This window comes from Podospora pseudocomata, assembly GCF_035222375.1.
Source record: "Podospora pseudocomata strain CBS 415.72m chromosome 2 map unlocalized CBS415.72m_2.2, whole genome shotgun sequence".
NCBI lineage: Eukaryota > Fungi > Ascomycota > Sordariomycetes > Sordariales > Podosporaceae > Podospora > Podospora pseudocomata.
Window position 1 is genome coordinate 3053374 of NW_026946366.1, and position 12939 is coordinate 3066312.

The following is a 12939-nucleotide window of genomic DNA, read 5'->3' on the forward strand; positions in this document are numbered from 1 at the left end:
ATGCCATCAAGGAGTTTGTCTGGGTCCCAGGACTTCTCATTCTGATTACCTGAATTCTCTCGTTGCCATTACCGGGTGGCTTTCCTCAAGGCCGGAGCCACTCGCTTGCAGACCTTCACAGCACCAAAAGAGAGCATGGAGGAAGGAAAAGACCGGAGATTTTGGACAAAGCCAAAATGACGTCTGGGAGTGAAGCATCAGGGATTTCTGACAGTCTGGTCTGGAAGGCTCGCCTGATACGGCCGCTAAATCAATCAAAAGCGGAGGGCAAGAAGGAGGTCACGGTGCAGGTAGATCTTTTCATTCAACAAAAGGAGCGTCATCAACAGGAGGAAGAAGGCCTATGACACACTAGTATTAAACATCGGACGACTAGCGGGAGAATGGTTATCATTCGGGAGTTTTATTTGCAAATTAGCGACCAAAAGAGTTCATATTTTACCCATGCACTCATACCATGAGCGAATTTTCATTCCAACAAAGAAAGGAAAACCGAGGATAGGTGATGTAGTGAGGCCTATATCATATACATAGCCATCCGTGGCATGCAGCTCAGCTACACGTAGCACAAATCGTACTTTGTCTCAGCCTCAGACAGACATGACTTCATAAGTCAAACTCACAAGTCAAACCCGGGTACGTGGTAAGCCAATCTGAATCGAATAAGCTGGATCATTTGACTCGATGTAGGTTTCACTCAAGCTTGTGCTCATCGTTGCGACCAGGGTGCACATGTCGGAGTCAATATATAAGGCCGACCAAAAGATCGCCGTTCAAATAACTACAGGTGTTTGTAGTCAACGGACTATTAGCTCAATCCTTCATATTCAACTCGGACACCCTACCTCCACCTGATATAACGCAAACGCTGCCTGTAACCTGTCGACCACGCGGTCATATTAAAAGTGCAACTATGAACGGGGGTTTTTCCACGTTGTCTTGGGTCTTTTAACCTTCTTGGCGTCCAGCAAAATCCAAAGCTTGTCCGTTGATGAGAAGCAGCGCTGGATGTTTTGGTTGGAGAGGGGGATCTTCGGATAGATTAAGCTTTTTTGGATGAATATGTCTGGGCCCGCCGCCAAGGCCCTTACCGGATGATGGCACCCCGCTCCGAAGGGTCCCTCTGTTGCTTTGCGATGAATCCCATTTATCGATCCTTGGTTCTCTATCTGGTCCTTTAGTTTCCGTGGGGTAAGTGACCACAGATCCGGCCGCATGAATGGGCATAGATACCCATCAAGACAAGCGTGGCGACGCGATGACGATGAAGGGCACCAACCCGGTAATTAAGTACGACCTCGGGAGTAGGGAGCAGAAACATGGGAATAAATGAATAGAAGCAACGAGTGACATAAGAAAGGGAGGACCTGCCGCACCCTCCTACTTTGTCTCGGATGCTGCCGAGCCTTTCTCCATACCTTCCAACTGTCGTGTTGTGGCATCCAGAACCAAAACAACGAGCGAGAGGGAAACACTCACAAGAGTAAAGATGGGCCATATCATCAACACCGTCGCGAGCGTCGCGGCTTTGACCGCGCTCTTCGTCCCTGAAGTAGCTGCTCAGTCGTGCCCGGGCGTCAACAGTCGCTTCCAGCCCCGTATGGGTTCTGGGTACCGGTTCAGCTTGCTTGCTACCGGGCTCCGCCAGCCCAGACACATAACCATCGATAGCGCCGGTAACCTCCTTGTCGCTGAGGGTGGTTCTCAGTCAGTCAGACGCTTGGTCCTTCAGGATCAGGGCAACATCGTTTGTGTTCAGTCCAACACCCAGCTCAGCGGTACCAACGTAAGCCACCCCCATTGCAAGCAAGATGGATATGAGGGTGGAGCTGATAAGGAAGGTGACAGACCAACCATGGTATTGCTCTTTCTGCTGATGGCAGGACACTCTTCACGTCCAACTTGGCCTCGGTGAACGCCTACTCCTATGACCCGGCCACAGGACAGGTTGGCTCCGGACGCCAGATTGTAAACGGAATGTCCAACACGGGCACTCACCCGACCAGAGCCATTGCTACCTCCAAGTGGTCCCCAGACACCATTCTCGTGGCGCGTGGTTCTCAAAACAACATTGATACCACGACCACTCAGACTTCCTCTGGTCGTTCGATGATCAAGACCTTCTCCATCTCGGCTGGCACGCAGTCAACCATCAACTACAACACGGGCGGCGAGGTCCTTGGCTGGGGTCTCCGCAATATCGTCGGCTTGACCGAGGACCCTGCCTACGGCGGCATCTGGTCTGTCGAGAACCAGATGGACGACCTGCGACTCAACGGTCGTGACATCCACAACAACAACCCAGCTGAGCGCCTCAGCTACCACGGCGTTCTCAACGCCACCACCAACCGATACAAGGGTCTCAACTACGGGTACCCCTCTTGCGTCCCGGCATGGGACCCCCAAAACGTCGGCATCAACGGTCTGGTGGTGGGCTCCCTCTTCAAGCCCGACTCTGTCCCCAACGCCAACGACTGTGCCAACCGCATGACAGGCCGTCTCCATTTCCACGCTCACACTGCTCCTCTTGATGTCAAGTTCACCGCGAACGGAACTGCCGCATACATTGCGTTCCACGGCAGCTGGAACCGCAACCCTGCTGATGGGTACCGTGTCATGAGGGTGGACTTCCGGAACGGCGATCCAGTGGCCGACGTCAGCTCGACGACGGCGCAGATTCCGGTCATGGAGAACAGCAATGTCGGCGGCTGCCCCAACAACTGCTTCCGTCCGGTCGGTCTGACGTTTGATGCCAAGGGTCGCTTGTATGTGTCGAGCGACACGACCGGTGAGATTTATGTCATCTATGGCGCTTGAGCAGGGTGAGATGGCTCAGTCTGTCGTTTCTGTGTATCTACCTGGTATTGAGTGCGGCCGAGTTAGACAACGAGGATCAGGTTGTGTCACCTACATGTCGTTACAGTGATCGATGCGAATGTGGTTAGAATGCAGAGAACCATGGAAGGGAACATGTCAAAAGGCTGGGCGCAGCATGTCAAATAAAGCCAAGCCCAGGTGCCAAACAAGAGCGAGAAAAAGAAAAGAGATTGGCGGAAATGGAGCAAGTGCAACTACCGAAGCTAGCAATTGAGCCAGATAAGGGCACGCAAGCGACCAAACCTCTCATTCTTTTCCGTCAGGCAAATCAATTGCCAGTCAAGTCAGATCAGGTCATGTCTCACGTGGAAAAACATCTCCGAAATGAAACAGGCACTTTTGGGGAGCCCCAGAAGCCAAGAGTGTGGGGAGCTCCACTAAACGACACGCCAAGAGAGCTTCGGCAACGGGGCATGCGAGGGACGTGGACGACAACCCTTGGCATCGAACTGTTGCATCGTCACCATTCACCCGTCCGAACACATATTAGCTGATATCGCCATCATTTATTGGCCTCGAGTATCCTCGAAAATCCCTTGCACACCGTAGGACACCACTGACTCCACCTGGCCGGAATATTTCGTCCGAGTACCTTACCCAACCAACGCCTTGTCCCGGTTCATGAGCTCGCCGTTTGACCTCTTGCTATATGAGCAGACCTGCTGATAAGCTTCACAGGCACTTGTAAAGTGGCGGTTTTGTGTTACCTTGAACACCACCGCTCTTGTGGCCATCGAGTCAAGACCGCCACCGTCATGTCACAAGGGAACTTTGAACCAGCCCTACAACACTTACAACGCCTACATGGCCTCTTAATGAGCTTATCACGTTCGCCATACGTACGAGTACACTTTAGCCACATTACCTGCAACAGGGACTCTGAGTTATACAGCTGACCACATCATCCGCATGCTTGTTCGGTGGGGACGACAATGACATTGTTTCGAACCTCTGAAACTATTCTAAACCATACGGCTTGGTCACGCCATACACCTATATGTTCTGTCCCCGCTCTTTATCACTCATGAAAGCAACCTAATAGGGTGCCTCAATCCGCCAACATTGATGAGCGCATAATGCTCGCTGCAATACTCATGCGAGTGGTCTGGAGCAATGATAATCAGGCCAATACGAAACCGTCCCAACCATCCGTCACCATGCATGGAAGTACAAATACCGACTACGTTCGAAGATCCGAGTACTGTTCACGTTTGTTTTGGTTGGGATTGGCTACAACGGGAGTTTTAATCTACAAGAAGTAGTAAGTCTGATCTTTGTGCGTTCATAGGTACCAAGAGCACAAAGCGAAACAATATCCTCAATCTGCCTCACACAGGTCTGAGTAATCGATATTATGCAGATCTATCAAAACGCATAGCTCATGGGGGGTACTGGGAGGCTCTCTTTCCAGATTTCTGGCTCCTGTTTGGTGAGAATACATATCAGCCAGCCACCAGAGCTTGCGGCTGAATCCCAAAGTTCTTGAGTCGCTGCACAAGAGAATAGTCTCAATGGCGTTTACGGACACTACCTATCATGATCGAGTACCAGAGAGGTCGGATATCAGGATATAAGACTGCCCCGTCATTGCTCTTTTGTCACCACACAGATCCTCAACTAGAAGCCTCAAACATTGTTTCTAGCACTCTATCTAGCACTCAAGTTTTCACACCAATATCGAACCGTCCTACGCAAATTTACCTCACCTATCCTTGAACTTCAACATGGCCGACATCCGCACACTTCACTGGTATGAGTCGGCGGCTGACAATCAAGCGATTACTGCCAATGGCTGGAGATTCCAGGTGGCCAAGTCGGTTGCTACAGGAAATGGAGCACCCATTTACAATGTCGTGTGGCAGTCCCAAGGTGTTGCCCCCGTTACCGATATTTCCTGGAAAGCTCAGTATGCTCTCAACTGGACCGCCGCTCTGATCTCGCCTGGCGTCAAAGTCAACGTTGGCGGTAGATGGCAGCGATGTAACAAAGGCGAGACCTACGATCTAAACCCACAAGGTACTTTACCTATCTTGAGTTGCTTCTATTAATCTTATCAGGTTGCATCTTTGCTAACTAGTGTATCTTGCATAGGATACTGGGTGCCCTCTGCAACACCGGCTGGCCCTGATGGTGCTGGCTGGCTCCACATTGGCAACATTGATTATGCATACCCGCATGTCCTTGGAATTGTCACACGGCAAAAGCCAACCACTCGCAACCACCACCAACAACACTGTCGATACCACCGCAAGGAGGGGTAACTACACGTTGTGAACCAGTCGTCAAAGTGAGGCAGACAATCAGAAGGCATGATGGTTATCAAAGGAAGCCCACTGGCTCTGTAAGATATCGGAGGACTTGGCAGCGGCCTGATGCCAACAAGGGCACGGGCCAGGCAAGGGAGGATAAAATACGCGTTCAGGATCATCAAGACTGTATTTCCTTCTTCTTCTCGGTATCACAGACCTTCGAGGCCATTGAAGATTATAAGCCTGAATTGAACCATGAAGTTCCAAGCCCTGATATTACAGCCCTTGTCACAGGAATCCATATCATCGTGGGAGTTTTGAACAACCAGACAGGCAGATACGAACCTATCTTTGTGGACCAGGCAACCCTTCCAAAGGGTAGCTCGGCGAAATACCAGCCGCAAGAGAGTGTGAGTTGGTGGCTCGAAGGGAGTGATCTCACTGGTCAGGTCTTCAGCGACACCAAATCCAACGCCACAACCTTCAACTTCACGAATCCGAGCAACCCCCTCACAGATTCTTATGAGTGGTCAACTTCGTACATAATGCGCCAAGGCCAATGGGTCATTGCAGCCGGACCTGTTCCCCAGGCCTTCCGTGCACCTCCTCCGTCTGAAAACAGGGTCAACCCCCTCGGCGGGAAGGATCCAATTCTTCTCGACTTGGATGTAGGAAGCTGGATTGTCAGATTCAACCCCCCCTTGCTCGGCGGTGATATGGGGGTCGCTGTCACAGCTCTCTCGGAAAATCTCAAGCAACAGTTCGAGGCACTTGAGGTCCAAGCTGTGGGCAGCGAAGGCACCGCGCTCACAATCCAGTACGAAGCCGGTTCGGCTCCTGGAGCCCTTGAACATATCGGATTTCCCCGCGGTTCTCCCGGATCTCAAAGCACAATCGACAGCGCACTGAGGGGGTTGCAGACAGCCGGCGAACTCCCTCAAACCGAGGAATGGCTTATCGAGCCGGCACCCGTGGAGGAAACAAATGGTTCAGCACCGATCCAGGCGCGCGAGAGCAAACTCAATGGGGCCACCACCCATACCAACACCAACAATAACAGTAACAGCAACAACAGCGGCTTGGCCTACCGCTACGGCCCCGCCCCTACTGACCAAAACCCGAACAACTTTGCCGCCAACTACCAGACCAAGTCCCCCTTCCTGCAGCAGGGCTATCCCTCAAACCCCATCTCAACCTAGTATCCCTATAAGCCCCACACTGTCAACACCCTCTCTGTCCCCGTTCGCGGCTCTTTTTCTCTGTTCAAGTTTTATCTCCTACAAAGAAAGACGAGCGCCGAGTTGAACAGGAACAGCCACATCTTCGACAACAAGGACAACCACAGCAACAACTACCACGACGGCAATAACGGCAGCAACAACGGCAGCAACAACGGCAGCAACAGCAGCAATGACGACAATGACAACAACAACAATACCAAGTTCTTTGATGGATGAGTAAACAAAGTCCATGAGTTTTCTTGACGTGTACACCGGTTCTGGTCCCTTGCTTGGCTGGCTCAGGGGTCAATGTTTATGTTCTATCACCATGCCAACTGTGATGGAAGAAATGGCAGGCCAACTTGGAGATACCAGTGTTTTGGATTCAGTCACAGGACGTAGAGCAGTAATACATTGTCCTGATATCAATCTCATGCGGTGTTTTGATCTTGTAGCATTCTCTTGTGGACAACGTCTCATGTACATTCCAAACTATTTGTTTCTTGCACAACATCATCCTTTTGCTGACATATTCGTCTAGTGATGAGGCATTTGTGCCAGCATCTTCCCACTCACCAACAAGTTTATTAGAACCAACAATTTCTTCCATGACTTTGACGTCTGCCGCTAACATCATGTCAACTCTCATGCTGTGATACTCACCCTTCCCACTCTCTCGGGGACGCCGGAGACATCGGATGGCGGATGACGGATCCTTCCTTGATGTGGTGTACACACGGGTTGTGCATGATCATGTACAGTTGAGGCAAAAGGTGAGGCATGACCGGCGGACCGACGGGCGGATGAACCAGACTGTTGATAACCGGAGGCGGAGTGTTAACGTCTGGGGGGTTAGTCAGTCAGAAAGAGTGGAACATAAGGCTATCAGCTAATGTTTACGAGATCGCGTTGTTTGGTGGCAAGGAAGCAGAATTTTGAAATTTAACCTGTCATCTGGTGGTGATTTGCCGCCGTGAATCTTGCCATTGAAGAATTTCCCAAGATGAGGGGCTTTGACATAGGGCCGAGTTTCTATATCCATCACCGAACGCTCAACTCTGACCGGTACAATCTCCGTCTCGGTCAACCACATAGGAAACTCGGCCCTTCCAACATTCCAACTGAACCCTCGGGATCACAGGATCAACTTCTGGATTGGGAAAGTCCTCACCAGCCATTCAGATGAAATTCATGTCTTTTCTCAACACCGATCCTCCATCATCCGGGGGAAGCCACAAATTCAAAATTAAACACGGAGCCAGTTTTTACACATCGGCAGACACGAGCACTAGCACGGCTTTTTACCCTTAAGAAATTCAAATATACACCGACAAGTTCTCATACAAGACATTTTCAGATCCTTCAAACGTCCCAACAAGGAAAAAGTTCAGACGGATGAAGGTGGCGGCGGCAGTGGCGGCGGGAAGTTGGATCCTGCTGATCATGTCAGTTTTTCACATGCCTGACTTACTCCGAGCTTATATGATTTATTATGAAGGATTCTGGCTGGCATAACGTCTCTGTCCAGAAGGTGATATACGGGATTTTGACCAAAAAGCCATCTGTTGGGTCTTCAAGTCTGTGAAGCTGAGAGGCAATGTCGTGGCATGACATGAGTTGAGTAGAGTGGCGCAGAGGACCTCCCTGGTCTTATCAGATCCTCCGGTGAATTTACTGGGGTGTGCAGTTGTCATACCGGTGATCACCTCGGTGCTTGATTAAGAGAATGTTGGCATGTACATAACTTGGGGTACTATTTTGGCCCCCATAATCCCATCTCCAGACACTCAAACAATCATCACAACATGAGTGGCTGCGGCACCAACCGGCCACAACTCGATGCCGCAGACCTAAACCCAAGCGACAATCCGATCTAACCAGCCCCCATCCCGTCCGATCAAGTACCGTATCTTGTGTTTCCTTCCTTCCCATATCATGTTTGTCAGCTGGTTTCGTTTGTGTCCCGGCCGCCTGTCATCCACAAAAGATGGTTGGTGGGTTTCCGGCGGGCCACTGTTGGTTGGGACTTCCGGTCGGCGGCGGCACAGGTCTAAACGACCAGGAAATAAACAGCTTACCTACCAGAGAAGCCCGAGACATCTCATGGGTGATAAAACACATAATAGACACCGAAATCACCGGGTTTTTGAGAGCATGCCCTAACGTTGCGGTCGACCTTGCTCCCCAACAGCAAACCAGCATCTTTTGCAACTTGCATAATAAAGCCAGGTTGGCAACTCAGTTCAAGGTCCCCGATCAGATGACGTGAGATTGAGTGTTTTCCCCGGCCTGCCGCAGGATTTCCAAGGTAAATGATCACTCTCTGCATGGCGCCTTTTTCCCTGCAATGTCGCCCAAGTCCTTCTCCCTCGGGATTCGTGTGGTCGTCACAGTGCTAGCCTAAAGCCGAGAGTCAGCCCTACGAGAGATTGAATGACAGCCGAGGAGCGGGACGAAGAAACACAAGGTAAGATGGAGGGTTACATCGAGAATGACCGAATCCTTCCGCCTTTCCGTGTGATGCTCCCATGTCTTAACATTTCCATGATGACGGAGCTAAAGAACAAATATTTTTGCATGGTCGGGTGGCGGATCGCTGATTGACTTCTGCCGATATAACTAGGGATGGATGGTCTCAGCGAAGGATTAGAAAAGTACAACATCTGGTAAACGACACTTGAGCACCCCTGGTGCCGCACGGCATACCACAGTATGGAAAATCTTGATAAGTCGTCTTGCCCAACAATCATGTCTTGGTGACACAACCACAATACGGCTTTGCGTTCAACCATAGGTACAATACCGTCGTACCTGGTTTTAATCAGCAGCCAGCCCTATGAGAGATAGGTAGCTCACCTCAGGATACATCGGCGCTTGGTATTAAAAACTGCCGGTTTATCACACCGCTCCTTTTTCTGTCAGTGCTTCCAAAGGCAGGCACCGTCGTGAGTTTTATGCAGGAAAATTGCAAGGAGAATATGCCAAATGACCCAGCATGCAACCTAAATTGTAGAAAAGCGCCATCAACTCGCTGTCATTCCCAAACAGGCAAGTCAATGATAAACATAGACCCACAACGAGCCGTGTAACCACTCCCTGTTCTTGACGACAGCCGGTGAGAGTGAACAGCAAATGGGAATCGAGAAGTGCCTCAAAACGCCGACTTTGACATCTGAAGAGTACATGCTTCCAAAAGTATTAAACAGACATTAATAGAAACAACGAAAGAATGTTGAAATAAAGAATTTACATGTGAGGAAATGTCATAACTGGCGTAACCTTAGCTTTCCAACCCATCCCTAATGCCTGTGCATTATCTTCCCTGCGATGGATCCAATGCCGACGACTAGTCGTTGCACAATGAATCAAGCTCGTCCGGCTATTCAGCCTTACGGCTCTCCGTATAGACGTGATGCGCGGGCTTCGAATGCGAACCATACTTTTCTTCCCCTAGCCTCCTGAACACCGAAATGGTGGGAGCCCCAGTTCGTCACCACCCCCACATGGAAACTTTTGCCAACCTATGGGGGATGCAGCTGGACCCTGGAACTGCGTTGGGACCAAACGCGAAGCGCAAACTGCAACCCATCTCAGCAGCCCCGCAACTCAATCTAACCTCTGCATATGTTTATGACATCGATCTTGATTTCGTCATCGCCGATCCGAGAGAGGCACCGTGTCGCCATAAAAGCCACCTTGGTCTTCGGCGGCGAGGCAGGCGAGACAAACGCCTCCACCGTAGACGCGTGTATGCCTTTTCCACCCATGACCCGAGTGATCCATGACTGATATGATCTCGCCGTGGAGATCGATCTCCTGATCTGACAAGACAACACCTGGACCTCCCGGCCCACCCACAAATACGTACTCGGAGGGAGCATCGGGCCCGGGTGGAGGAGGAGGCAGAAGAGGCGATGTTGGCGGATAGCTCGAGGGGGTGAAGGCAGTACCTGACGCCATTGCCTCAGCAGAGTAGGCGGGCGTGGTTCCAGGAACAGGAATTCCGATGGGGACAGTCCTCGTGTAGGATCTTCTGCGCGGTATTGGGTCTGCGGTCTGGGGGCTGGAGTTCAAGACGTCGTCTGATGTTGACATGCCGCTATAAGCTGGATTGGGCTGGTGTATGAAGCTGGCGTCCAGCTCTGGCGGGATCGATGCTGCATAGCCGATATGACGGTCTTCGAAGGGAAACCTGTTGTCGCTACGTGTTGGAGGTGTTAGTGGTGGTGGTGGAGGTGGGCGCGAAAAGCGTCGGGGAGTGCTGAGATCGAAGCCAGAAAAGCCAGGGGACCCAGTAAAGCTCTCAGCACCGAAGTTGGGATCCTGTCCATACACAGCACTCGAGGAGCCCGCTTGCTGATCAGATGCGGCACTCCAATCACGGTCGCCAAAGCTGCTGTAGCCTGACATTGGTCCTATCTCCATGCCCTCGGAGCCACCACTACCATATCCCTCTGGAAAGTTAGAAGGGAAGAAGTGGGAGGAGTAGCTCGGTCTGCTATCTCCTACATGTTGCTCAGTGTACCTGCCGGCCGGGGAGGGGTCGTGTTGGTATCTAAAATCGGCGTCATCGGGAACATTGGTGCTGACGCCACGTGATGCTGACCCTGAGCGCAAGCGATCCTTCAGCGGGTCATTCTCGTTGTCATCCATAGCTGGCGTCTGCCCCAAAAATCCGAACACGGCTCTCTGGGCACCGTGACCTGTAAGCACTGCAGCACAGGAAGGATGTTGCTGATGAATCCCGAGCCTAGTGAACGGAACAACTCCTTTCCCGCCCTTGAATTGGCTCCAGGGAGACAAAACAGAGACAGGTCGGTTGCCCTTTTGGGATGTTGGTGAAGTTGCTATTGGTGAGAAGCGGGGGGGATGCTTGTCGACTTTCTCAGCACGTTGGCAGTCTCCAGGTGCAGGCAATAGGGCTGATGGTTTGAGACGTCTTGGCTTGACGATCCGGGCAACAAGAAGAAGAGTAATGACGGCAAGCGCGAGATATATGTGTGCTCTTGAGGGTCCCTGTTTCTGGGGACTTGCGACCCCAAGAGCAACGTTGACGTCGGGATGCCTGAGTGTTGGCATGCCTGCGGCGAAGCTCAGCGCCGATGATTTACTTTGGGGCGCCTAGTCAGTGTAAGTGTTCGGTCTTGGTGGGTGGCCGTAGGGGCCGGCGCTATAGCTAGGGGGATCAGGCAGGCATGGCAAAGGGTCGTGGCACCGGAAATTGGGTTTTGTGTTGTCCAGGGTGCTGGTCTGGGGGAGAGCCAAGTCCCGTTTGAAGGATGGAGCAGCGCGAGCTACACCGAGTGGTTCTTGGAGACCCCCAGAAGCTTACATCCGCTTTAAACCCAGCAAGTGTAAATATTGAACGAGATAAAGCCGGGCGTGCAATATGATGATGAGGCGACCTACCCGACGGAAGTAAGGCGGCCGCCAGGGTTTGTTGATATCAATGCTTGGGGAGGGGGAAATGTGCAACCAATGGAATGCATGCTCGAAAAGGGAAAGACATGTCGACTTACACAGCGCGGGGCCGACAGCGGCCTCAAATGTCACGACTGAGAGGCGTAGTGTTATGCAGAAGCCGCCAGGGTAACACGGCGGGCATGAGGGCGGTAAGTAGTAAACGGATAGTCGGGTCTATTGTGGTGGTCGTTTCCTGTGTCGTTGATGCTACCGGTGCTCTCTCGACGACACGACTACCAGGTAAGTAGGTCCGGGCTCGGCGACGGCAGGGGGGCACGGAGAGTCGAGGGCCGCTGACACTCGGGAAGACTGGTCGGCCTGGCAGTCATTGGACCGCACGGCGGGAGGGCGCGGTCTTATAGAGCAAGCCGGCCACCCCTTTGTGTGCGAGGTCGATTACGGAACGCCATGGCTCTCCACGCCGTTGTATCGCGCCGACAGGGACAAGGCAAGCTGGAAGCTTCGGGCATGTGGCGGCGGAGACTTGGAACAAAAGTAAGAGCCCCGAAGCAGGTGAAGGCTGACACACCCAACGCTAACTCTCTTGGAACGCTAGAAGGTAATTAGACGCAGCATTTGTGTACCGCTTCAGCTGGATCAGCTCCATAAAGGCGCCGTTACCAAATGCAGAACAGCCAATCCTGGCGAGCAACAGGAGGGCACTAGTGCAGACCGTCATGGGATGAAGAACCTAAGGTCCATCGCCGCAAGCCCGCCATGTCTCTTGATGACGGCACCCTGATGAAGGGAAGCAGAAGAAGCAAAGCACGATGCGACAGGGAGCTGACCGAAGCCCGGAGCGCGGAATATTCCTGCAAGGTACTGGGTGCCAGGTGGACTGGGACTGGGACTGTGTAGTACAGCACATGTATCGAAGTCAGACCAACAGACGACAAAATAAAGGGCTGGCAGGTGCGCCTTGATTAACCTGCATGCAACGGTGCGTGGCTGCATGCAAGTGCAAGGGTAGAGACAGCAGCCGACCTCTTGTCTCTCTCTCTCTGGCCGCCTGAAAGAGGGAACAATTCGAGATGTGGAGGGCTGCAGGGGACGGCAGGGTAAATCGGAGCCCTGTCGGGTGTGTCTCTCAACGCTCGGTACCTCACTGCTTGTTCGTGACGAGGTTGGAT

At 52.1% G+C, this 12939-nt stretch overlaps 3 protein-coding genes across 3 annotated transcripts; 2 read left to right on the plus strand and 1 right to left on the minus strand.

Moving 5' to 3' along the window:
* Positions 1 to 902: 902 nt before the first annotated feature.
* Positions 903 to 3163, plus strand: QC762_214140 (uncharacterized protein). Its single transcript, XM_062888301.1, has 2 exons — positions 903 to 1786; positions 1849 to 3163. Exons 1-2 carry the CDS (start codon positions 1490 to 1492, stop codon positions 2815 to 2817), a joined length of 1266 nt encoding a protein of 421 aa, XP_062746476.1. The 5' UTR covers positions 903 to 1489; the 3' UTR covers positions 2818 to 3163.
* Positions 3164 to 4601: 1438 nt separating this feature from the next.
* On the plus strand, positions 4602 to 6325 carry QC762_214135 (uncharacterized protein; the record flags this gene model as incomplete). Its single annotated transcript, XM_062888300.1, has 3 exons — positions 4602 to 4893; positions 4969 to 5061; positions 5421 to 6325. 3 exons carry the CDS (start codon positions 4602 to 4604, stop codon positions 6323 to 6325), a joined length of 1290 nt encoding a protein of 429 aa, XP_062746477.1.
* Positions 6326 to 7988: 1663 nt separating this feature from the next.
* On the minus strand, positions 7989 to 11951 carry QC762_214130 (uncharacterized protein; the record flags this gene model as incomplete). The annotated part of the gene is made up of 4 exons (XM_062888299.1): positions 7989 to 8746; positions 8831 to 8965; positions 9053 to 11467; positions 11943 to 11951. The coding sequence occupies 2 exons, from the start codon at positions 11949 to 11951 to the stop codon at positions 9998 to 10000; spliced, it is 1479 nt and encodes a 492-aa protein (XP_062746478.1). The 3' UTR covers positions 7989 to 8746; positions 8831 to 8965; positions 9053 to 9997.
* Between the last annotated feature and the right edge of the window lie 988 nt (positions 11952 to 12939).

Bases quoted from the DNA above. Each gene is read 5' to 3' on its own strand.
- QC762_214140 (XM_062888301.1), top strand. From the start codon at position 1,490: ATGGGCCATATCATCAACACCGTCGCGAGCGTCGCGGCTTTGACCGCG. The intron at 1,787-1,848 runs GTAAGCCACCCC...GGAAGGTGACAG, and splicing joins CCCAGCTCAGCGGTACCAAC to ACCAACCATGGTATTGCTCT.